General features: G+C 38.5%; 3 protein-coding genes and 2 long non-coding RNA genes across 9 annotated transcripts in view; 2 read left to right on the top strand and 3 right to left on the bottom strand.

The window, feature by feature from the left end:
- The window catches only part of LOC131301121 (probable LRR receptor-like serine/threonine-protein kinase At1g56140), a 477,161-nt gene that overhangs the window by 90,101 nt on the left and 361,069 nt on the right, over positions 1-25,991 (top strand). The window lies entirely within an intron of this gene.
- LOC131301143 (uncharacterized) overlaps positions 1-25,991 on the bottom strand; it is a 60,469-nt gene that overhangs the window by 4,737 nt on the left and 29,741 nt on the right. The gene's annotated exons all lie outside the window — the stretch shown is intronic.
- Positions 5,654-24,053, top strand: LOC131301153 (probable LRR receptor-like serine/threonine-protein kinase At1g56130). Its single transcript, XM_058327334.1, has 3 exons — positions 5,654-6,086; positions 12,727-12,913; positions 23,941-24,053. Exons 1-3 carry the CDS (start codon positions 5,972-5,974, stop codon positions 23,945-23,947), a joined length of 309 nt encoding a protein of 102 aa, XP_058183317.1. The 5' UTR covers positions 5,654-5,971; the 3' UTR covers positions 23,948-24,053.
- LOC131301172 (uncharacterized) lies at positions 7,827-9,614 on the bottom strand. Its single transcript, XR_009191185.1, has 2 exons — positions 8,701-9,614; positions 7,827-8,092 (listed from the first exon to the last, which is right to left on the bottom strand). It is a non-coding gene; the product is annotated as an uncharacterized LOC131301172 (long non-coding RNA).
- On the bottom strand, positions 16,863-20,834 carry LOC131301167 (uncharacterized). 2 transcript variants are annotated; one of them, XR_009191181.1, is made up of 5 exons: positions 20,384-20,834; positions 20,155-20,269; positions 19,891-19,996; positions 18,899-18,952; positions 16,863-18,229 (listed from the first exon to the last, which is right to left on the bottom strand). It is a non-coding gene; the product is annotated as an uncharacterized LOC131301167 (long non-coding RNA). The 2 variants fall into 2 exon arrangements; XR_009191180.1 differs by having other exon boundaries at positions 20,155-20,834.

Raw genomic sequence — 25,991 nt, 5'->3', positions numbered from 1 at the left:
CAAGGGTAAATATAGTCATTTTAGTGTACATTGATATTTTAGTCATTTTAAATTTTAGAATATAGTATGTAATTGGATTAATGAGTGGGTCGGGTTTGCTTTTTAAATAAATGGGTCGGGTTGTGTTTGGGTAATTAGACTCATAATTAATGGGTCTAAATTGATCAATAACCCATTAAAGACCCAACCCACTTGCAACTTATCCATTTTGGTCCAAATCTGCCCATTTGCCACTCCTTATCACCAATGACAATAGAAGCTCCAACTTGGATTGTCCAAGTTTGGTGAGGCTCTGATGAGCACAATCGGGAGACGACAAATACAGGACATGCTCCAATCGTGCGATTGGTTGAGAGCGTGAATAACTTGCAGTGCGTCCTGTTCTACTATGATCCGAGAATAGTTCCATTTCAAGGTTGTTTCCAGAGCACAATGAAAGCCCAAAGCTTCAATAATCCTGGGAGAGAAGGAGCGTTTGGAAGAAAGACTCAATAGCTCTAAAATAGTGGGTTAGACGTGTGGATACAAGACTTTGCTCCGATTTAATTGCGTCCGTATTAGTGGATGGTGGAATTGGTTTCTCGTGATTTTGTTACTGCCTAAACTGGCTCGGATATCTCGCATAATTCGTACAAAAAGAAAAAGAAAAGTCATTTGGACACTGGATTGGAAGTATGGTATAACTATTCAATTCAAGCTCAAGTCATTATTAAAAACATGTACAATTCTACGATGCATGAACACTTCTAAGAAGTTGGCTTGTTGCGTCGGACACCAATGTGATACTCATTAGACAATCCCCCGTTCCATGAAGTGCATGGTTGGGGATGAATGGAATGATTAAAGGAACTACTTTTTCTTCAATGATCTTGGTTTATTGTAGCATTTGATATAATAATTGCATGACATAATGGTGTTTAAGTTATCAAAATAACTGCTGTGTGACTGTGTCCTTGAGGAAAATGCTGTCTTGTTCGATCTTACATATGCAGAATTGATCAACTAGCTTTAGGCAATGTTTGGAGTCTCTTGTTTTCCAATGAGTGACGCCACATGCCATCCATTCAACCAGAGGCGAACCCTCCTTGGGACATGTGGCCCGGTCATGTGCTCCATACCCTTTTTTTTAAAAAAAATTCCAGATTTTGTGTATATATATAATATGTCTTACATGTGCAAGAAGTTAGAGTGTGGTGTAGTGGTAAGTGGCACTCTTTGGGGAAAGAAAGGACATGGGTTCAAGATCCTCCAAGTTTTTTTTTCCAAACACACCTAGAACTCTTTTACAACCAATGTTTCTCCCACTCTCCAATCATTTGTGTAGTAGTCAATATGAACCCGCACATTGTATTTATACATTTTGGTCCCCAAAACTTGTACTTGTAAAGTTAATAATAGAAAAATAGATGATGAACATGTGATAACTTTGTTTTAACTCATATAGTCGAGGTGCGCAGTTTGCCCAAGTAGCTTTTATTAAAATACATATATACTTTAAAATTATTACATTATCATGAATGCTAAAATTATTTTGGTGTGAATGTGTTTAACTGTAACTCATATATTACAGTATTACAAAGAAAATTGGTGCCCTCACTATGTCAAATTTCTGGGTCCGCCACTGCATTTAACTAGAAGATTACAAAACCAAACTCTTCATAGAGTCCACAAACAATAGAATTCTGTCGGTCTCTTGTGTAGAACTAATGATCAACCCTCTTGAATGGTTGGAATCCGTTCAAATCATCTTTAGTTTCGGTTTTTTTTTTTTTTTTTTTTGAGCTAGAAGATTATGATCTGATAGCCAACCATGCTTTCCCTAGTAAATGTGGAAGATATGGAAATAGACAAATGGGAGAGACGTAGAAATACTTCTGTCACATTATTGAGCTAGAAGATTATATATGATTTTTCCAGCAGTCAACCATGCTTTTCCAAGTAAATGTGGAAGATGTGGACATAGACAAATGTGTAAGACTTGGAAAGACTTCTGCACATTTCAAAAACAAATGGAAATATCATGTCTTCCGATTAGGGGTTTTAAAAGGGCGGGTTTAGGTTAAATTGGATAAGTTGTAAGTGGGTTGGGTCTCTAATGGGTCATTGACCCATTTGCACCCATTAGTTATGAGGTCAATGACTCATACCCGACCCGACCCATTTATTTAAAATTAAAACCGACCCGCCCAATTACATATATATTAAATTTCAAACTTTTGCAACTTATTAATTCGTCTCGTCGAGAAGAATCGGAAAAGTAAAAAATTATGATCGAAACTCGTAATTTTTTTCAAAAGACAAGAATAAGTAATTTTTTTTGTCTTACTAACTTATTTTTGTCTTTATTCAAAAAACTTATAAGTTTCGATCAAATTTTTTTACTTTTCCGATTTCTCTCGTTGAAACGAATCAATAAGTCACAAAAATTTGACGCAAAACAAAAAAATGCAAAAAAGATTTGAATAAGAACAAAAAAAAAGTCTCTTAACTTTTTAATCCAAACCCTAGGCGGGACTAAATACCACGAGAGAAACCTATTCATGATGGAGAAACTTATTCTTTACCGGAGATTATAGTTTGATCGTTTTTCATTAGAAATTGTTTGAACAAAAATATTATTTTATTATGAGTTCATGTCTCGATAAAGGGGTTTTCTAAACCTAATCGAGTCGCAAATTTACGAGGATGAATTATTCAACAAGTGTAACAAAATGAACAGTCTCGATCGTAATGCTTTTCTCGCGATCGTGTGGCTTCTGCAACAATAAGTGCAACATAAGACCTAGCTGACTATGAAGTAAATCAAAGATATAAATTGTAAAACATAATTGTCGAGTAATTTTTTATAATGCATGATCTGAACCGTTAGGATTTCACTTATTACCAATTATAGCATTGTCACCAAAATCGAAGATCACTCGATATCAGCGACCACATGATATATTTGGAGGATGAAAATGTGACTCAGGTGAAACTAGGAGGACCATTTATATAAATTTTCCAAAAATAAATGTCTATTAAGCCGGTGATCTTCCGGGTCAAAATCCTTGCCCGCCACTTATGACCATGGCATTCGCTTATACATTTCCAGCCAATGTTGTCTCACCCATAGAGATGTATAAGTTCGTAAAACTTTGTCATTTTGGTTACTATCGTAGTGTGGGCCGTAATTATAACGTTTCTCTGTGTAGTACCATTTGAGGTTCAATTGATAACGCTTGTGGGGATAGAAGTGACAGTAGGTTTTGTGTTAGAATTAGAATTATTAATTTCGCTTATGTTCTATGACAAAATTGATTTCTTAAAAGTATAGGTAAAATGTTTTTATTAAAAAGTCATTTTGAAAAACAAGGAAATGCTTTGCTGTAATCCTATATAAAACGAATGTTTTGATATGAGTTTATAGCTAATTGCCTTCGTGCAAAAAGGGTTCTTTAGTGGGCAATAGTTATTAACCTTTTTGTTATCTAAATCCCGCAAATGAGCTACACATGATCAATAATACCTAATTTCATTTTTCTTCACACTAATAACGAAACTGCCGATGAGTCGCCTATTAGATTAGATTCATTGCACCTAGGGGTGGAGTAAGGAATTTTGTTTGCTGGGGCCAAAAGTTTACATTCACATGTTAGATACTTTTCATTTACAAATCCAAACAATAACTAAATTAAGAGGTTAATTATAAAATAGATATACACTTATAAAATGCATTTCTGCTTTAGAATTAATTGGTCCTAAAGACTAGATACATTTTTAAAACGATGCATGACTGGTTTAGTCCCAGCGATTACCTGGTATACGTGGGACAAAACAGTAAATAAATGGGGACCAAAATAGACGGGCAGAGTGATCTTGTACACTTACGTTAGGCTAGGAGGACAAAAATGAAAAAGGCAGAAAAGACTACTCCAAGATGTATGTGTGGAGTCTTTGGATCAAAGACACGCATGCCCTAAGTCAATGGGAATATGAAGGGCTTACCATCGACATCGTCCAAGACAATGGGCAGAACCATCCAATGACCAAGACTTAGCATTTAACTTTGTGGAACCCATGATGACTCTGATAGGATGTCTATTTAATTTTTTTCTAAATTAAATATATAACGGGACTGGGGTTCTTACCAAAAAATTTTTTTTTCCGTCAAACTTTAGAGATACTTTCATTGATATGAAAAACATATATCGGGAACGGCCGAACGGGTAGCCACCTCCAAGGAGAGAAGAAAGCAACCACAAAAGAGGCTTAAACTCACAAACGAATTGAACATTCAGGACAAGACTCATTTCTGACCTCGAAAAGCCATCAAGTCGACGTAGAAAACCCTCCAAAACAACACACACAAGGAGTGGGAGAAAGTCCCATGTAGGGGAAGAAAATCAACCAAAAAAAAAAAACAGTAAACAAAAACTAAAGCAAAACCTACGAGCAAACAACAGATCCACACCCGACCCTAAGTTCAGCCGCCAAAAAACGCCAATCAAGACCCTCATTGCTGCCATGTCAAGGGCGGCCGAGAGATAGCAAAGACCATGGAACAGAACCTTGATCAGCACAGCAACCACACCACACCGTACAACAACACCAACTACTATCTCCTCCCAAGAAACGTGACTACATTCGATTTGAGTTTAGTGATCCAACCCTTTCTTTTTGCGCACAATCCTTAATTATTTTTTTCTTTAATTATTACTTCCTCAATTCTATTTTTTTAGTCATTTTTGGGAGTCTGTGCGACTTTTCAATTAATTAAGATCAAAAGATATTTAGTGTGTTTGGAGACGTTTAAGTGTTATAGTGCACTAACCAAGCCCTGCTTGAGGTCTTTTTTTGGCAAAATGCAAATCATCTCTTTTGAAGTAATACAAATTAGATCATTCCTACCAAGAATGAAGTTAACCGCCTATGGATAGACACTTGATCTGACAACAAAATTCTGTTTATTTAAGAATTTGCGTGCTGATAGACAGCTTTCCGTAACCCGATCAAGCCAAAAATTTACGAAAAATCTAATGATTAAAGAAGGAAAAAAAATGAACTGTTTAGATCGGGAAAGGTTGCATCGTGATCAATGTCCGTTGGAACAAATATTTCCTTTCTTGAAATTTGTGTAAAAGGGGAAAAAAATTGATATTCGCCGACCAAATGTAATTTTAGTTGGCAAATATTACCTATTCCCTACTAAATTATTTAGTCAGGAAATGTTTTTCATTTGTTGATTTTGTAAATTAGAAAAAAATTGATATTCGCCGACGAAATGTAATTTTAGTTTGCAAATATTACCTATTCCCTACTAAATTTTTTAGTCGGAAAATATTTTTTATTTATTATTTTTTCAAATTAGGGAAAAATTTATATTTGATGACTAAATTTATTTTTGGTCGGCAAACGTTATTATTTCCAGGCTAAAATTTATTTTAGTCGGCAAAGATTATTATTTTCCGACTAAATAATTTTAGTCGGTAATTGTCCAACAATAGGCGACTAAATTTATTTTAGTAATGGTGTAATTTCTTGCATGTAGTGCTTACAGATAAACTGAGACAACTAAACGATGGGTCCACATTATGACCCTTCCGATCAAACTATTTGAACCTTCCGATATTTCGGCCCCCTACAACGTGCTTGTGAGTAGGATGGGAGCCACACCCCCATTTACACTCCCTAGTCAACAAAACAATAGAATAGTAGTAGCTAGTATACCACTCCCGTCAAACCACAAGATTTTTCATCGCAGTGATTTATGTATACGCGTTCTTTGATTTGTATTTGTAGACTCAATCTAATTAGAGGCCTGTTTCCACTGCCCATTTCTGAAAATCTCTCTCTCTCTCTCTCTCTCTCTCTCTCTCTCTCTCTCTCTCTCTAATAGTGTATATAATCTGAAGTTCTGAACACGTACATATAGGCTAGGCTTGGACGGATCTCCATTGATTACCAATCCATTTGACTTAGGAAGAAGAAAGTAATGGGAGGATCACCAACACCATCAGTTCTTTATGCCTTGGCCTTTTTTTTTGTTTCCCTCTTGGGCTTGGTTCAGATTGTCCGAGCTCAAAATGGTACTACTCCTCCTTCCGAAGGTACTCTCTCTCTCTCTCTCTCTCTCTCTCCCTCCCTGTTTGGGAGATCCGTGCCAACTATGGCGTTACTCAAGTGCTACTTCCAACCATTTATGTTGTGGCGAATTTTCGGCAGGCGTACTATCATCAACTTTTATTGAGTAGTTGAGAGATAATAAATGAGTCAAATTGTGTGATGATATCTTTCAATTATAGGGAGTACCATCAATGCCACTTGCACCGGGAGTACTGAATAATTTGCCTTGAATGAAAGTCCTACTTCCTCCATCTTTTTAAGTTAAAATTAGGAAAACATGTAGAGAGGTAGACAGAGAAAAACATGTAAAGAGGTAGTTAGAAAAACTCAAAACCAAATAAAGAGAAAAATTTTTTTTTGCCAAAACAATAACCATTGCTAAGAAACAACACATCAAGAGGAAACTCTATCCTTAAACAAGGGATGAAGATTAAACCAACAGTAGGGAACTCAATCCAATGACTACAACCAACTCTAACTAAATCCATCACTCCAAACAGACGGAGCATTGCAAAAAAAACCAAAAATATCCACACATGGGTGATAGAAGCCCCACAAACGGGGATTAATTCCACACACGAACACCAAAAAAAAAAAAAAACCGGTGACAAACAGTCGTCGGATACACGGCTAAATAGGCGGAGGAGGGCAGCGGATGGTGGTTTGGGGAGGAGGAAGATGGGGGTGAATGGGAAATGAGAATAAACCTCCAAGATTTAAGATCGGGAAATGAAAAAACCCCAGGAGGGGGAGAAATTCCTCCCCTCCCGTTCTTTCATTGAATTGGGGATGAGTTGGCACCTTTCCAGCTACCCCTTCGTAAATGATTTTATTTATTTATTGGTAAGTAGGAATACATGGCTTTGCATGTGGAAGCACAGTAATTGGTGTATGGGGGCTGAACAAATATATGAGTTTTGGCATAACACATTTTTAGTTTTTGGGTTTAGAGAGCAAAAGCCAAAAAAGGCTTGCGGGAGCTTTTCTCGTTCTCCTTTTTTCCTTCTCATGTTTGTTGGAAATAAAAAGACCAAATTGCCCTTTACTTATTTTGGAAATAACCACACCCCTCAATAAATAATTAAATATTAACCTCCCTCCATGTCCCTACATTTTACATTTGCCTTGGAAGTTTGAAGATCAGCAGAAAGAGTGTTCCTGGGTTCCTAATCGTTAACTGCTTTTCGAACCCAACTCATCAATTCTGTATAGCATAGCAGTCCATCAGTTTTGTGTTTTTGTCTTTGGGATCATCTCTAAGGCCATCCACAGTGGTATAATAAAAAATTGATAACCAAAAGTTGACACATCAGCTTTTGATTATTCATTTAAGAGGTTGCTAAGTTTAACAATGTTGAGATTCACAATGGTTACTTTTAGTCCATAACCAAAATAAGAGGTCTGCTACAATTTGACTCTCTCTCTCTCTCTCTCTCTCTCTCTCTCTCTCTCTCTCTCTCTCTCTCTCTCTCTCTCCTATTTCCCACCATTCATCCTTTACGTTTTTTTTGGGCAAAAATATATCGATTCCCTCTCTTAATTTTGGGGAAAAAATCAATGACTTTCTTCCCTCCTATTATGAATTTATTTATTTATTTATTTATTATTATTATTTTTTTTTTTTGGGGGGGGGGGGGGGGAAAGGGGTGTCACACCCCAAAAATAAGAAGTGACCGGCCGTGAACCATGAGGCTAACCCATGGAACACGCAGCCTGAATAAATCAAAGTAACCGAAAATCAAATGATCGCTTTTTCATTATTAATCAAATCAAAAGCCAAATATGCTCATCATAAACATGGGGCACAACCATCGCATGAACCAAACAATATCTAATAATCCAACAATAATTAAAAGAATTTGTTATCTAACAATTGTTTCAAATGCGGAAGCAATTTTTAAAATAAAACTAGAATGAGACACCCTAAGGAGGTCAACAAAAGAAAATCCCCGAGATGCCGCCAAAATCCTTTCCTAACTCCCCAACATGCCTGAAAGAGAAGTTGGAATAAATCCGTCAGCTGACGAGCTCAGTGAATAGCAAGTATATGTATATTAAATAAAGTTGAAAGCGGGGATGAAAATAATTTACCATTAAACATAATTTGGCATACGAGGTGTCCAATAGAATAATAATTAATCAATGAAGTATTTAATCAATAAATATTCTTGGTGGTGATCACAACATTAACTCCATCAACAATGGGGAACCACAATCAAATAGTACCATGGCCAAAATAAATCTCATCAAAATTGGATCCAATATTGAACTTAGAGTCACCAGGGTTGGCAGCCCGTGGTACTTTTCCCTAAGACGATCAGGCGAAAGAAAGCTGTTGAGCATTAGGGTCACCGGCCTAACACGGTCTTTTCCCTAAGTTCCCTGGACTTCCGAAATAAATGTTCCCATTAATATCCACCAAGTTCTCACCAAAAAGAATATTAACAATTGATCTCAGAAAATTCATCGTATGCCAATTTATAAAACAACTTTTAAACAGTTTTGAGTCTCTGAAAACATTCATATAAATTTCTGAAGGAAATATTTTTAAGGGACACTGGGATCTTGCAAAAATACCTAACATATTTAACTACTCACCTGGGTCCAAATATAATGCAACTCGAGTACGCAAAAAGATGCTAACCTGAACAAAGAGAATCATATAACATTATTATCGCTAACTGTATCAACATATCTAATATACGACTACCTAATAAGATGAAACCTAAAGCTATAAACCCCACTTAACTCCAAACTCAATAATTTGTTTTCCTCAACGAAAGGGCTAGACACCTGTTCCAAAACTAATAACTTCACCTTCCAATAATCAACTACAATCTCGTTCCCAATATACTGAGCACATCCATAGCCATTGTCATTCATTGGCATGGCATCAACAACCCCATGGCAAGAACCATATACGGCCAAAACCCCACTGATGACAACATTTAAAATGAAACTCATACCAAAGTCATCATTCACAGCACACACAAACCACCACATCGCCACACACATCGCACATCTCTCTCTCTCTCAAACTGCATCCGGGTAAATTAGACACTAAGAAAAAAAATGTGTTACCAAGGATTCTGACACTTCCTATCAAGAGGTAATACTTCAACTTAATGGAACCAAAATGAAGAAGAACGTGAATACATACCGCAACTGAGATTGAAAGCAAGATTATCAAAGGACGCCTCAAGAACCTTTACACGGCTGTTGCGGCTCTCCCAACGCCCTGCTCTCAATATTCGATCTCTTATAATATAACCCTAATCTAATATAACTGACCCACGTTATCCCCTAAATAATAGGTAACCACTTACTAAAAGTACTTAAATACGGTACAAAACTAAATACTAAAACTATTTAGACTTTAACCCCAATACTATAATAGTGCCGACAACAATTTATATTATGTCGAGAGAGAGAAAATATCAATTAGGATCCAAACCCTAAATCATTTTTATTTATTTATTACAGAAATATAATTATTAGGAATAAAAAAAGAAGGGGTACTGTAACGGGTGGGGGGGGGGGGGGGATTGGAAATTTATCAATTCCCTCCTTTTTTAGGTAAAAAATCAGAGGATTCAGAGCTTCCCTTTCCATTCTCCTTCCCGCTTAATGAAATTTTTGAGCACCTTTTCTTCCCAAAATGATGGAATCACAGTCACAGTTCCAAAGCCCATTGGAAGAAAATCAAAATAAAACAAGGAAAACAAATTACTTGCAATATGAAGATGAAACACTCGAAAAAGAGAAGAAGAAAATACAAGTTGAAACATGCGTGTATACAAATTTGGGAACCAGTTAACTTATGTAGTGTGGGGTTCACAATTTTTGATTATTAAAAAAAGTTGCTAGTTTTGGTAATCCAAATTCCAAAATTTGATTATTTTTAAGGATGTTGCTAAGTTTGATTATATCATTGTGAGCCATCTTTTGCACCAACATTGTTAACTTCAAAAACAATTTGCTTTTGATTATACCATTGTGGATGGCCTAAGAGAAGGTATAATTGGTAATCTTCTGAAATTGGCAGTAATATCGGGATTTTAATCTTTGAAAATTTTCTTGGAGGCTTTCAATTACCAAAAAATAAAGAACAAAAAAGTCTTCAAACCAAAAAACATAATCTTTTACGTCACATCATTATTTTACTTATTTTTATTTCTTTCCTATAAATTGAAAAATAGTTTGAGATATATGTTCACATAACAAAGAAGAAAACAATTTCCCAATATAACTTTAAAAAATTATTAACACATTATTCATACACATTACTTATATACTATAATAAAGGGGCAACATCGTAAAAAAATTAATCCATAATTTATTTTCAACACATATCTTCTAAACACTACTCTTGTTACAAAAAGTTAAAAAGGCAGAAAGTTGAAAATGAAAAGCCAAAAAAGTAGGCTCCCAAATAACTACGTAGTTTCTCTCGCTTTTTCTTTTTTTCTTTTTCCACGAACAGAACACTTGTATTTAGTAGCGCTGTAGCAGGCACCAACGTATTGCACAATGAGGAATTCAAGTGGCAATATTCCTTCGAATTCAGGAATACGGTAGTAAATCTCATCATATCATCCTAAAAAAGAGAATAATTTTAGAAGGTCGGCCCTAAGCCCCCAACCTATTCTCCACAATTTATTTCCCCAACCTATGCTGTCCAAAGATGTCCTTCAAAATAACTAGTTTGCTTCCTCTGAAATTTCTTTGTGTTGGAAATTCGATGGACCAACTACACTTAAACTGTTGGAGATAATTTAAAATTTTAACATTTAATATGGCTTTGGATTCTTTGCTCATTTATTGTGTTGACCTCATTACCCTCCCCTTATCATCATCATATATAACATTTACTACATGCACTATGCTGGTTTCTTGATTTTGGAAATCCACGTATATATATACCTATACCAAGTCAGTACATAGAGATACACACTTCCCAGCATATTACTCTTCTACAGGAAAAGAAAAAGCCAGAGAAGGTCATGGGGCGGAACACAAATGATTTTTTGGTCTTGAGTTTCACTACATACATATTTTCATTGTTTTGAGCATATGGGCAGTTTTTGGTTCAAAGAAAGTTTTAGCTGCACACAAACCTTTTTAGGATTGTTTTATCTTGGGAGTGGAACGTCATACAACTCAGTGCAAGATGGGACGTATCTTCTCTTACGACAACTCTTTATGCGTGGCTCGATCTACATAAGTTTTCTCTTAAATTGCTACTTACGAGCTTGTATTATTCTCTCAATATTTTGTTGTTGTGGTGTTTTTTCTAGTTATTATAGTTTGCAAAAATTCTAACGAATATTTCCCACATAAACAAGTAGGAGAGATTTGAGGGAGGAGATAACACAGTATTTGTGTAATAAACACTTCACGCTAGTTCATTTACACAGACTACTTCATTGTGGTGCATAAACTCCACTCAACCTCACTCTTTCTAATCACTCTCTCTACTTTCCATCACCTTGGTAACACCTTAGAATCACAATCACTAGAGTACATAGTTTATATAGACTCCGCAAAAACTCAATGTTGCGCAAAGTTTTTAGATTGGTCCAGAAGAGCTGAACAAAAAATGAGCTTAGAAATAGCACAATAAAATTATGAGGTTGAACCAATACTTGATGTAGCGTCTCATCATAGATCAATATGAACATCACTGACTGCTCCATAAGAAAATCAGTTATTGCTGCTACCTGTTTCTAGATGTCTTTTTTGAAAAAGTTGGATACAATGAAGAAATAAAGTTATTGGAACCTAGCCAACTATACAAACTACTAGATGTCTCTTTACACGCATACATGAACATTTCAACTAGACTCATGAACTACATACATAAATTGCACCATTCATGTATCATGTGTCTACTAAAATCAAGTTTTGATCTTTTCAACACTTTCTTCAACGAATTGAGTCACCATCCAAATTTAACTCCTTTGACCTTGTCTTAAGTAAAGCTTGACCGAAGTGTGTTATTTTTTTTTTCGAGCGGTAGTAGAAGTATAAGAATTAGAGAATGAATTCTCTCAAGTGCCGGCGAACAAGGGGTTTTCCACCACCCTAGTGTGGGGCCCCACCACACGTTTTTTTTTTTTGGGATAATCCGAACTGTGCATCTTGTAAGGCCTGCAAAATAATGTATCTATGCAAAAATTAACTTGTCCAAATATCGATATGTGTGTCAAAAGTTGAGTTTTGTTCGGAAATATGGACAGCATGGATCTGTCAACTGTTTTTTAAGTTAAACTATTCACAGTCGTCTATTTTTTCATCTTAAACTCAACTTTTGACATATCTATCGATATCCGGACAAGTTGATTTTTCGCGTGGATACATTATTTTGCAAGCCCTATATGATGAATGATTCGGATTACCCAAAAAAAATCACGAAAGAGGCCCACAGGGGTGGCAGAAAACCCCCCTTTTCCTCCGCCTCCGGAAAGAATGTTTTCTCTAAGAATTATACGATAAAACTGTAGAATTGTATTGCCAATTGACTATTAATTTGCGTTATGGTATAGTACTTTCTTTTCGAAACAACAAGATTACTATGTCAGCTCTAACTCTTTCTTTTCTTTTCTTTTTTGGAATTTCGGACAGTGAGTGCTTTGAACTCCGTCTTCAACCAATGGGGATTATCATTATCCTCAACAAATTATCAATGGAACATAAGTGGAGAACCATGCAGTGGAACCGCCATCAAAACTACCTGGGACGTCTACAATACAGATTACAGTCCCGGTATCAAATGCGATTGCAATGGGACTGTTTGCCACATTACCCAACTGTAAGTCTCGATCTTACTAGAAAATACTACTAGGAATTTTCTCCACGATCGATCCCCATATGATCCATATTGGAGTATGTCTAATTGGTACTATTCTCAAGAAATGTTGTACTAATATTGTCTAGTGGTACAATCCCAGGCTTATTAACCTTTTTGGTTTCCAATGTATTACTTTTGTCTCATTTTCGGCCTCAATGTAAATATTGAAGACATTAATTCAGTCCCTAACATATCAATTTTGTATCAATCAAGTCCCCAAATCTAACACCATTAGTCTCATCCGTCAAAATGAGGGGCATTTTCGTCATTCACCCACCCCTAATTTCCTATAAAAAAACAACCGGAAAAATGATCCTAAATCATCATGACCACTAACTTCGGAGCACACTCCAACAACCAAATCCCCACCCCCAATCCCATTTCATGAAATCCGAATTCAAATCCTCAACGGGGTTTCCATCTTTTACCAAAATCACTCTATCTTTTTCAGCTACAATCCCATTTTTTGAGCTCAAATTCGGACCCTCCACAGGATTTTCGTCTTTTTATACCAAAGTCACGGCCTTTTTCAGCTTCCTTATTAACCTCCAAAGCCTTCTTTGCATCAACTTCAACATATTCAAGAACCCATTATTCGTCGACGGCGTCATCAAGCTTTGTTGCAACACAAGAAGGCAGAAGCACCACAAAATCAAGTGAAACCCGTAGAATCTCCTCCACGAACCGACCCAAAAGCCCTTGAACCAGTAACCCGCGAGTCCCTTGGTGAGTACCGAGTCAAAATCGGCCACAAACACAACATTCTTGTCCGAGTCAAGGTAGGCTCGGATGCAGACCTGAGAAACACAACCCTTTACCTTGTTTTCGCTTGTTTTGAACTAGGTTTCGAGGGGTTTGAGGTTTTTGCACTTTGTCTCCGATCCCTCCCTCACCCAAACCACTATCTTTTCTCACCACCACCTCCGTGAAACCCCCACAGCCACATCTCTCTATTCTCTTCTTCTCTTTTTTTCTTTTTTCCCCGTTTCTCTTTGACAGGAATTTGGGGTGACTTAAATGACGAGGATGCCCCTCATTTTGACAGATGGAGTAACAACATTAGACTTGGGGACTTGATTGGTACAAAATTGATACGTTGGGGACTAAATATCTTCAATGTTTACATCAGGGATGAAAATGAGACAAAAATAATACTTTGGGAACCAAAAAAGTTAATAAGCCTACAATCCCAACTCAGTCAAGCCAGAAAGTGATGAGTGCACTAGGGAAGAGTTTGGAGTGAAAACAACTACAGATTGTACTAACCATTGGAGATGGGATCGTCATTTGCAATGTAGGTCAATTAAGGAGGGTGATTTTGAATGACGACGAATGATAGAAAACGATTTGAGCCGGGATGATTTTTGAATTGTATTGAGGGTGATAAAAGAGGTAGAAGGCCAAGAAGAGAACTAATTACTGATGAAGTCATTTTGAAGTAAAGCTATCGTGATTTATTACTAAAATTCCTAGATTGATGCTAGGACTACGATTTGCCTTTGACGGGATTACTTCAATCACACCACACACACACACACAGAAAGAAGGCTGTGCAAAATCATGAAAACCAGTCCGGACCTAAGAGATCCGTGTTTGTGCGGAGGGCCTCCGAAGGACCCAACAGAAATCTGACGATTATTGATGGCCGTGATATTGAGAAAATAACCAAACCAAACACATATGCGAAAAAGCATCAGATAAACCAAACCAAATAAAGAAAATGAATAGGAAAGACCAACATATACGTGGTTCGGCTAACAGCGGTAAGCCTACTCCACGGGCAAGCGAATGAGAGACGATTCCATTATGTGAAGAGAACGATACTCCGAAGAGCTACAATAGTGACAAACAAACAAAGCCCTCACAAAAAGACTCTCACAAATCCCAAAATACAAGTTCTCTCACCAAATTAAAAGCCCAATTGGAATCTCTCATCAAATTAAGACTCTCTCATCAAGTCTCACAAAACCCCTAGGGTTTAAACAAAGAGACACAGACGGAATATTGTTCCACAAACGTGACCGGATGTCACACAGAAACAGTTGATTCTTACGAAACCATACAGTTTCAACCAAAAAGAATCACTGAAACAAATGATCTTCCAAATGGCCTGTTACCCAAAAAGACAACGCGGGGGGGGGGGGGGGGGGGGGTGGTGGTGGGGGGGGGGGGGGGTGTGTGAATAGGGTTGCTAATTAAAATTGCCAATAAAAATAATCTCTAACAATTTTTTAATCGAAACAATATGAGCAAGTAAAAGAGAGAGTTAGAGAGATAGAACCCGATTATAGTGGTTCGGTCCAGATTTGTCCACGGTCCGACCTAATCCACTTCCACTAATCTCCAAAAAGATTACAAGTAGTAAGTATTGCGAGTGCTTACAACAACCGTACACCTCTAGCTTTCCCAAGGAGCTAGTGCAACCACAAGAGTTTTCTCCGAAAGCTCTTGAAAACAATAACACCCAAATTCAACACAGATTTGGTCTTCTAAGCTTTCGAGTGTTTGACTCAAACACTCCCTTAGGATTTACAAGTTTGTGAAGAAAGTATAAAAGATAATTGCTCACGACTTGAATAGATTTTCTCTCAAGGAAAATATGAAAGTGGAAGAACAAGGAGAATTGTAGGCTTGATCTTTTGAGGATTTGCTCTTTGAAAGATGTAGAATGTTGTAGCTTGTCTCTTGGTGCTCATCAATGAATTCTTCATCCCTTATATAGTTATCCATCCACCTACTAGTCGTTCATAAAATATTGGAGCTGTTGGAGAGTTGATCAGAGGAAAATATAGCCGTTGGAACTTTACTGATCAGCAGAAATTACTCTGATCGGTCGTCTAGGTGGTCAACCAGGCTGTCGTCCGATTGTTCGTCCGGTGCCCTCCGATTGACACACTTCTCTGGTCTGTCAGCCGGTTCGTCAACCTGTTCCTCAAAAATTCATCTAAATAGATTCGTTTGTTCATGTATTGAACTCACTAAGTCTATATGGGAATAGTACATTAAATCAAAGAGACTTGTGCAATATTTTAGGGTCAAGGGAGTTTAGTTTAGAAATATCTTTGTGACAATTAATTTGTATTTTACCGAGGAATAAAAACACATCATCAAAAAATAAATAATCGTAATGCATATAATTTTCCAACATGGCCAAAGGCCTACAGAACCCATCATAGAAGGTGCAACCAGAAGCAGATGAAAATCAAACAAACAAACCCTAAGGTTCTATAGATGAGACCCCCTAGAGGCCTCTCAAAGGGATTCACTCACAGAAGTCCAAACCCTAATAAGAGGCAAGGCTATATTTATAGCCACAAATTGCTTCCTAAAGCTAGAATCCTTGCTAGATTATGTTTCCTTTGCATATAGAGTCCAAAACAAAAAAGAAAACTCCAAAACCAATCTTTAGAAGGTCCAAAATATAACCAAAATCGACTGAAATGCGCACGCTGGTCTGGACCAGCTTCGGACAAGACATGCTAAGAGCAAATTCTTCCTCCCTGGTGACCCCTAGTCCAGACCACCAAAACCTTGGTCCGGACCAAGCCTGCTACAAGCTCCCAAATCACATGTTGATCGCTTGTCCAGACCACCAAGGCCATGGTCTAAGCTACGGAAGCTGGGAAGACCAAAATCGAGTCGAATCCAACAAATCTCCACCTCAGCGAGATATCCAAGTACCATACCAACAACGGCACACCAACCGAAATCCCACAATCCATACCTTTTGAATTTTGTCCGTGGAATAATAGTCCGGACACGAATTGAATAATTAGAAAACCGTGACTCACGGTTTGGTCGACAGATTTTCATTACAAAATCGTGGATTAAGCGAACTAGACCGTGAGATATTTATTTTATGTAAATAATATATATATATATATATATATATATATATATAGATACACACACACGGGGCAGTTCCGGGGACATTTAAAAAAACATCTCAAATCTCAATTTCATAGTTTCCGATCAAATTTTTATGATCCAAACCATTCAATGTGTGTAGAATGTGATTTTAACGGTGCCCGCTAGAAATTAACAAAAAAAATGACCGGGAAAGGCTTGATTTGAGCAGTTTTTATTTGAACCGTTCAATAAAAAACTATTCGGAACTGTTCAGATCAAGCCCTTCCAGGTCATTTTTTTTGCTGATTTCTCACGGGTACCCTTAAAATCACGTTCTGATCACATTGAGCAACTCGAATCATTGAAATTTGATCAGGAATTATGAGAAGTTTTTTTAGATATTTTTATAGATGTCCAGAGAACCGCTCTGATATATATATATATATATATATATACACACACACACACACACACACACTAGTGCATGCCCGTGCCTGAAGACACAGCTCGAATGATCGACACAAGCAAATAAACACTGGACTCATGCACAATATATCAACCCCTGTCCAACAAATTCAACTATGCAAAAAATAATGACCCAAGCATATTCATGAAATCGCCCGTGCCTAAAGGAATGACAAGGAGATGTTCGGGGAGATCATAAGTATAGGCTAGTACTAAACTTCTGGAAACAATGCCCAATTTAAAGCCATCTAATTCATGAGTGTAGTACTCAAAAGGATGTAAGTATTCAACTTGGCACATTGATCACGATGACGCATCACAATTTTGTACATGAATCAACCAACCTAAGATAGTTTCAATTCACGATTGAAGAAAAATAAACGACTATCATGAAACACCTACAAATTCCAATATAGAGAACACAATTAAATGAAAGGGTCAGCTTGACAAAGCTACAAAAGGGTCAATAAGCAACACCAAGTATTCTACTGTGACTGAAGCCTTAAGGTACATCTCCTCTCCATTTTGAAGCCAACAATTGATCCTACACGATTCTAGCTTTAAGGAACAAATAAATCCCCGAGGAACAATCTTGATAAGTTAACTACATCATGTAGCCACAATTTTACCTAAAAACACTTGCTCATATAGGAGAAACTCACACCATAAAGGTGACAATCATACCTTTTCTGCAAAGTATGTTGTTAAGTGTGAAGTACATTTGTTGTGGTTTGTTGTTGTTGTGTTGTTGCTCTTGTTACTCTTTGGTCTCAAATTCGGTTGTCACTTTTGCTGCATATGGACTTCCATATGGTGTCCTTTTCTGTTGCTGCTATTGGGCTCTTCCGTGCTCATTTCTACTGCTACTATTGTCTTCTTTGGTGGCAAGTTCTGATGCTGTTCTTATTGCCTAGAGGTGTTTCAAGCTGCAATTTGAAGGTGTCAAATGGTTTTCTTCAGCTGCTGAAATTTCCATCAAAGGAATCTAACCAATCAGGTGGTGTACAAACAAAGGGACATAAGGATTAAAAAATCATCAATATCCGAAAAAACTCATGCATAACCGAGAAAGTCAATCATAATTCAAAATACATAGGAGCAAACCCAAAATAATACATATTTTCCCAGTCTCTGAAAGCGTGTTAGTAAAACGCAGAATGCTCGGCACAATTCTACATCCTAAACCAATGATAGAGGCTTGTTATGATAGGGCCAAAATAAAAAACTACCCGAACAAAATTGTAATTTGGTAATTGGCTAACCATTGTCATCAAGAACTCTATAGCAGCGTATCCATTCCGTGGAGGATTGTGATATGAACTTCATTTCGGGGGTGAATTTAACCTCTCCTCTAGGAAAATTCAGGACTTGATACAGTGAGAGATTTCAGATATTTCATTAAAGTGTTCAAATCAGATATTTCATTAAATTGGGAATCATCGGAAAAACTAAGTTAAATAGAGCATAAAGAACAAAAATAAGAAACAAACACGTGAGATGCATGTGTGTAAAAATAAAAACACATCCAATATTGACCACAAAAAAGAAAAGAAAAAAAACATCCAACCAAAACATGGAACTTTCTTTTTTTTTTAAGAAGATACATACAGGAAGTATCAAATAGAATCATACCACCCAAGGGAAATTTGATGAGGACAGCCACCAAATCCCCTTTGCATGCATCACCTGTTGGAAATTTGAATGGATTGGGGGGCCTTTACTTCCCCATATTCATGGTGGGGGTTACCTCTATTCATTGTGGGGTTTTTTTCTCATTCATTCTGCCATTTACTCCACGTATTGAAGGCTGGCAGCATTATTAGGGTCATGCTCTGCCTATAAAAAGGAGTATTTCACAGCATAGTTCTACACCAATTCACCCAAGAATTCACTAGCATTCTGATATAGTGTGAGAGAGAGACAGACGCTGAGTTAGTTCGCCAAGACGTTCTTCGGTGGTGTTCCGACGTTCGTGGTCCGAGCCGGATCAATCCTGGGAGACAGACGCCGAGTAACCTCAACACCCTCCGGTAGGCGGTGAATCTGTTTTAAGGACACCGTGTGCAACACGGGTTTCGGTTCACAAGTCCATATTTAGTATTTCGGTTCTCATTTCGGTTTTGTAATTTCATTATATTGTAATTCAGTTCTTGTGTAAATGTAATAGAATTTGTATTCTGAATTCCCGATTGAAACTTTTGGAATACATCACCTGCATATATGCAAGAGGAGCATAAAAATACACAAAACTGAGCTCTCAAAACAGAGGTGACAAAAACAATACAAGTCAAAGTCATTAGATGGGGAATCTGATAACTTGTCTTACGAATGTGAAGCACAGTGCTTTCTCCAACCAGTGTACTGCATTTCGAATGTGGTGAAATTTAGGAGAGGACCATCAAAATATACAAAACTAAGCTCTCAAAGTCATTAGATGGGGAATATGAAGCACGTACTGCGTTTCGAATGTGGTGAAATTTACTAATTCCAGTGAGGCGTAGCTTATCATTATAGTGCTAGCTATCCACTTCTCTAAGTAAAACAATTAGGAAATCCTTATATTGATTCAAACAACAGCATATGGAAACCATGTTCAAACAATTAGGAAATCATTATAGTACTACCTTAGATGCTCTTTAATGCGCCCAATGTGGGTGTCTTTGTTCCCAGTCTACCTCAACCCATTTTTCCTCAAGTATACCTACATTGCTCCACTTTCAGTTTCTCCACCTGCCCAATTGCCACCAACGAACCAAATGAGTTTGAAAACCACAAAATTTGACTTTTTTGCAACTTCAAAAACCTATTCAATTTAAAACTCGAGAACAAAACTCAAAATAACCATATGAAACCCATTTGCTTACCAGTGATGATGGAAGAGTGGTTACCTTTGACCTCGGTTGTTCCCGCTACTTGGGTGAGCGCAAAGTTCGATCGGCCACAGTTGGCGGTAGAAGAAATCCCTTGGAGAGAGAACAACCATAACCTGAGAAGTACTCATACCTACGACAACATGAATCATGTAGGTAATCGGTGTTCTTTCGGTCTATGCCATGGGAATGAACAAACCCTAAACCCGTACTTTTTTTTTAGTGAAAGATGTGAAGAAATACAAACCTTTTGGGGTGAAGAAGAACTACATGCCATCGATTCGAACCCTGAGAACCTCGAACGGCGGTGGTTCCAGAGGTGACTTGTCGCGCCGGTCGGTGGTGTTAGTGGTGTCGAATCGGGATCGCCAGAGAGGAGCGATTGGGATTCGGTTTTCGAGGGCTTGCGGTGGTGTTGTAGGTAGGAGGGAGAGAGGGATGTGGTGGGTCTATGGTGGTGGGTCGATCGAACAAAGAGAGAGGGAGGGAGAGGGAGATAGCCGGAAAGTGATTTTTCCCAAAAAGAAAAAGAAAAAAAGGACAACGGGAGTGTGAAGGATGAGAATAACGATGCGGGTAGGGTTTCCCACAAAAAGCCGTTTATGGTAACCCTTGGACGGATCAAGTATCTACCAAAATGCCATTGTAAAATGAAGGGTAGAGATTTATGGAAGGATAGGGATAAATCTTGAGTGTTGGTTATCTATTGAATTCAAACATTGCTCTGTTTTATTATATATATATATATAAGTCCCTTACTTAGCTTACGTGCAGACCTCATAGACACCGATTGAATTTTGATGATCCAAGCCGTTCAATATGATCATAACGTGATTTTAAAGATACCTGTGAGAAATAAAAAAAAATATGTCCGGGCTTATTAATGTACTCCGTTGGATAAAACCGTAATTGATCCACGAGTCACAGATTGGATTGGAATTGAACCGTGAGACTTTTGGTTCGGACAAGAATTTCATTTTGTAAAAATCGTAACTAATGGTTCGGTCCTTGGATTTCTAGAAAATTCGATTCGATCCGGACCGCAAACAGGCCTAACAAAAATACCAATCACACGGGGTATAGAGATTTACATGGAAAACCCTTAAATGGATGAAAACCATGGGAAGAAGTCATGCACTAGAAATATTATTCTTACTCATCGAATCCTAAGAATAATTTCATGTCGAACTCACGTTCATTGTCCCTTGCATGATCACCAAATCTTGAATCCAAAAGCCTTCCAAAAACGCTTTTTGAACTTCACAAAAGTTCTTCGTTCGAAGTTTGAACGTAGTTGATTGAAAGCAACTTGAAGATGACTTGATGCGGTAAAACTCCTTTGTCGCCCATTCATTTTTCTCAGTCTTTGGTGTACTTCGCACTTAGTTATGGAATGACGACTCCAGTTTCAGTTGGAGGTGTATATTTGACCTCACATGCAGTACTCCAGACATCCTCGTCGACAGCCTTTGAATAGGCTCCATCTTTTCCCTTCCGTGATCGGAGTTTGTTCTTTCTAGCGGCGAAGAGTTCGTTCTTTCTAGTGGCGAAGGTGTTACATGGTCTTGGGTAAAACTCGACCCCGAAAGGTAGCTATTGAAGTGAGTGAACCCTCACACTTATATACTTCATATTACTTTGGTTCTCAGACAATGTGGGCCTTTGTTTCACAGGAGGACAGTTTGAACTCAACTCCATTGCAAATCAAGGGTCCGCTTAGAACTCAACGATTCCACATTATAGGGACCCGCTCTGATACCGAATGAAATTCCAAGATTGATGCAAGGACTATTATTGGCCTTTGACTAGATTACTTCAATCACACAAGGATCAAAGATAAATCACGGGAAGGAATCATGTGGCCACTGGCTTTGAAGTTTGAACATAGGTGATAGAATACCTCTTGATGTCATGACTTGATTAGGTTTAGAGATCCATAGATCTTCGCGTTTCTTCAAAATACACAGACCCTAGCACTCCCAGAAGTTTGGAGATGCAAATGAGAGCTCTGGGAAATGAATACAGCGCTCGGTACCGTAACTAATCCATTTTTATAGAGAAGCCACAACTTGACAATATTGCTTCAATGCGTCAATGCTTGACATCTCGCCTCATGGTCTCTGGAACAAATTTTCCAGCTTCAATGTTGCTTCAATGCTTTCCGAAAACACTGGACTAATGACTACCAGAATCGTATTCAATAAAAGTCAAATACAAATTCCTTTTCACAACCCTAAACAGACACTTTAGAAAGAAAGTAAAAGAACCATACAAGTCAATAAAAGGGAATACATGCAAATGCGTGTTTTGGTCAAGAATGAGCCAACCAAAAGCGAGCTCGGTCTATAGAGCTTACATGTAGAGACCCGTAAATTTCCTATTTAATTTTAATATTTGTAGTAAAAGAAAATAAAAGAAAAGAAAAGGACGAAAATGGTTTAGTTATGAATGTGGGGGTCTTATGTGCAAGGTTTGAAAGTTGTGCGTGTTGGGATAATATTGTGCATGTGTGTTCGTGTATACCAGGGAGGTGTTTTCCTTTTTTTTATTTTTCATTTTCATTCTCATCTCTCTCTCGGTTCTCTCTCTCGGTCTCTCTCTCACTCACTCATCCAATCACTCAAAACTCACAACAATCAAGCTTAACTCAATCGTCTACTAGTATATTCGAGCTTGTATCCCGTTGGACAAAGCTTGGTTCAGTGTATTTTTGCTTGATTTGGACTCCGGAAGTTAGGGTTTGCACAATCTCCTTGATTTCGGTTTGGATACTTGAGGTAGGAAATTCTACCTCTCTTTATATGTTATTTGGGTTCTCCTGTGTCTTATTTGAGTATTTCCATGCTTTTTTTGAGCTTGTATTGGTTGTTGTTTAGTCTGGATCAAAATTTGTTATCTGATGAAAAATTGCCAAAATTCTGGATTCTTACCTGTAGGACGTTTTTTTTTCTACCGGTAGAACCTTGTTATTGTGATAACGTGTATTCACTGTTTTGTGTTTGTACCGGTAGGATTTACTCCGTACCGGTAGGATTATGATTTCCTTCTTCATCCTCGGACTTCTATCGGTATTATTATTTTTTCTACCGGTAGAACACTAGCGAACCAACTCTGTGCCTCCACTGTTTCTGAATTGTACCGGTAGTTTCCTATTTCCTACCGGTAGGTTACTAGTCAAAGGTTAAATTCTTCTGGGTCAATGCATTTGTACTTTTCTAATGCCTGGGGATATTTCCATGGGTTTATTATTATTATATATGGTAAGACCTTGGGCAGTCTTGTTTTGTTCTCATGGGTGACGTGAGACACATGGGAATTGATCAAATTTGTGGAACTATGACATGACAAACATGGGCTCCTTATACGACATTTGTACGAACGATACGCTTGAGCTTGTGAATGACGAGCGAACATTCGGGGCCCATCGACGGGTGAGTGCCTGGCAAGGGATATCAGGGTCCCATAATTAGCCTGGCAGGAGCTAATGCTCAAAATAATTACTCAAGGCCTAACCTTCAAGGTGGGTGCTTGGCAGGGGATATAAGGGTCCCAAAATTAGCCTGGCAGGAGCTTCGGCTCAGACACCCGAGCGACACGACATGCTGAGACATAATTGAGCGGGTATGATTTATGGGTTGAATAAAAGAAAGATTGGAGAATTTGGGACACTCGTTCATGATAATTGTGCTTCCTCCGTTGTCTTGATTTTCCATCATTCGTTCATTCGCCTCGCTCATTTGCATATAGAGTTTGTGTAGACTTTTCTACTGGGCTAGTGTAGCTCAAGCCTTATATTATTTTCAGGTGCTAACCCGGAACCATAGCTTGCATTGCTTGGCGTGCTTAGAGTGTGGACATTATTTTTGAGAGCTAACTGAAGGAGTTATTTATTCATCTTTGTAAATTTATTTTGAAAGATGTATTTGTAACTTAAATTGTAATTCTTTTGACTTGGAATATTGTAACCCTTAATCTCTTTGAAATTCGATACTTATGATAATTTGGGGCCATCGAGCTGACATAGTAATATTTGGAAATCTTTCGGACTTGGAAGTGCAACTAAGGGAATGAGAACACAGTAATCTTTTGGGTACCGTACGGATATTTGTGAGCATTTTTATTATGTAAATCATTTATAATTGTTTTTAAAATCGAGGACGTGACAACTTGGTATCAGAGCATAGGTTTAGAACACCTAGAGACCGTGGGGAGACGTTTCGTCTCATGGGTTCAAAATGTCGCGTCTTCTAACAAAACTTGTGCATACTTGTGTGACTAACATTCATGTGATTACTTGGCATTGCATTTTCATTATCGTTTTGTGGTGTAGAGTTGTTAACCCGTGTCGGGGAGTCGAGGTCTTCGACCTCATAATAATAATCTTGTGGTTAATAGTTTCTCTTTCTTATATCATGTAGTAAGATGCCTCCGAAAACGCGTGTCAGACGAGTTGGGGCTGGAACCCGGGGTGGTCGAGGCCGTGGTCGTGGCCGTGGGGTACCTCTTGAGGACGAGGTTAGTCAGCATGGGGAGAACCCAGGTGGGAACCCGGGGGCTGGGGCCGGTCGAGGTGCAGGAGTACCTCTTGTTCAGAATCAGCTTGCTAGGGATCTTGTCGCAGCACTTACAGCTGCAAATCTTCTGAACCAAGCTCCTAGGGAGAATGTTGAGGATCCAGCCACGGTGGCAATGCGAGAGTTTAGCTGTAGGAATCCACCGGTGTTTGATGGAACTAGTAGCGACCCTTTGGTGGCTTACCATTGGCTAGCTCAAATTCGTAAGCTTTTTAGAGCTCTCAATATCACTGAAGACACCATCAGGGTAGGTATCGTGGCTGTGCAACTAGTTGGGGAGGCCAGTGAATGGTGGGAATCTGTTCTAGAAAGTAGGAAGGATGCAAGGAGAGCGGCAAGGACCGCGGCTCAAGTAGATGAGCCAGACGTTGAGAATTTTACATGGGCTGAATTTGAGGCGTTATTTGAGGAGCATTATTTTCCAGAAACTAGCCGTGAGCAATTGAGGGACCAATTCGAAAAGTTAGAACAAGGGAGCATGACAGTGTCGGAGCATGCACAAAAATTTCAATCCTTATCACGTTTTGCGCCAGAGTTGGTGGCGACGGAAGAGAAGAAATGTAGACGCTTTGAGAAAGGACTGCATAATACCGTGAGGAGAATGGTAATGGTGCAACGCAAGACAAAATACGCCGAGGTAGTTGAGTGTGCGATGAGCATTGAGATACCGAAAGAGGCGCAACGTAATAGGGGAGTTTGGGAACCGCGACAACCGACCGTGAATGCGAGTTCTTCGTCGGGGAGCTTTAGGAGTCAGGGGAGGAAAAGGCCAAGGGAACCATCTCAGACACCGCAGGGTAGTTCGTCGCATTTTAGGCTGCCACCTTCTTCTTTGGGGACTCGGGGTGCTCTATCTAGACCTTCGTTTGTGTGCTACAAGTGTAATCAACCTGGACACGTTCGTGCTCAATGTCCACGCCTCGGGGAAACTTGTTATATCTGTGGTAAAGCGGATCATTTCGCAAGGAACTGTTCTCAGGGGTCGGGAGCGCGTAGTGAGTCAGGTTCCGTGCAGCAGATGGGAACAGGGCACAATGCGGGCCGACAGTTCAGGGGCACTTTGAGGCAGCAGCAGCCTTACTTTCGTCAGACTACGTTAGCTCAGAGTTCCGGGGTTGATAGGGGAGCGAGTTCTTCCGCGCCTACTCAGGGTTCTGGTCAGAGGGGAGGTTTTGTGCAGGGTCAAGGTACCCAGGGACGAGTATTCAATATCGCTTCTGCTATCCCACCTACCACTTTTCAGGCTCAGAAACTTCTGTTGTGAAGGGTACTTTTCTTTTG

This window comes from Rhododendron vialii, chromosome 9a (genome assembly GCF_030253575.1).
Source record: "Rhododendron vialii isolate Sample 1 chromosome 9a, ASM3025357v1".
Lineage (NCBI taxonomy): Eukaryota > Viridiplantae > Streptophyta > Magnoliopsida > Ericales > Ericaceae > Rhododendron > Rhododendron vialii.
This window is presented reverse-complemented; position numbering and strand designations above follow the sequence as displayed.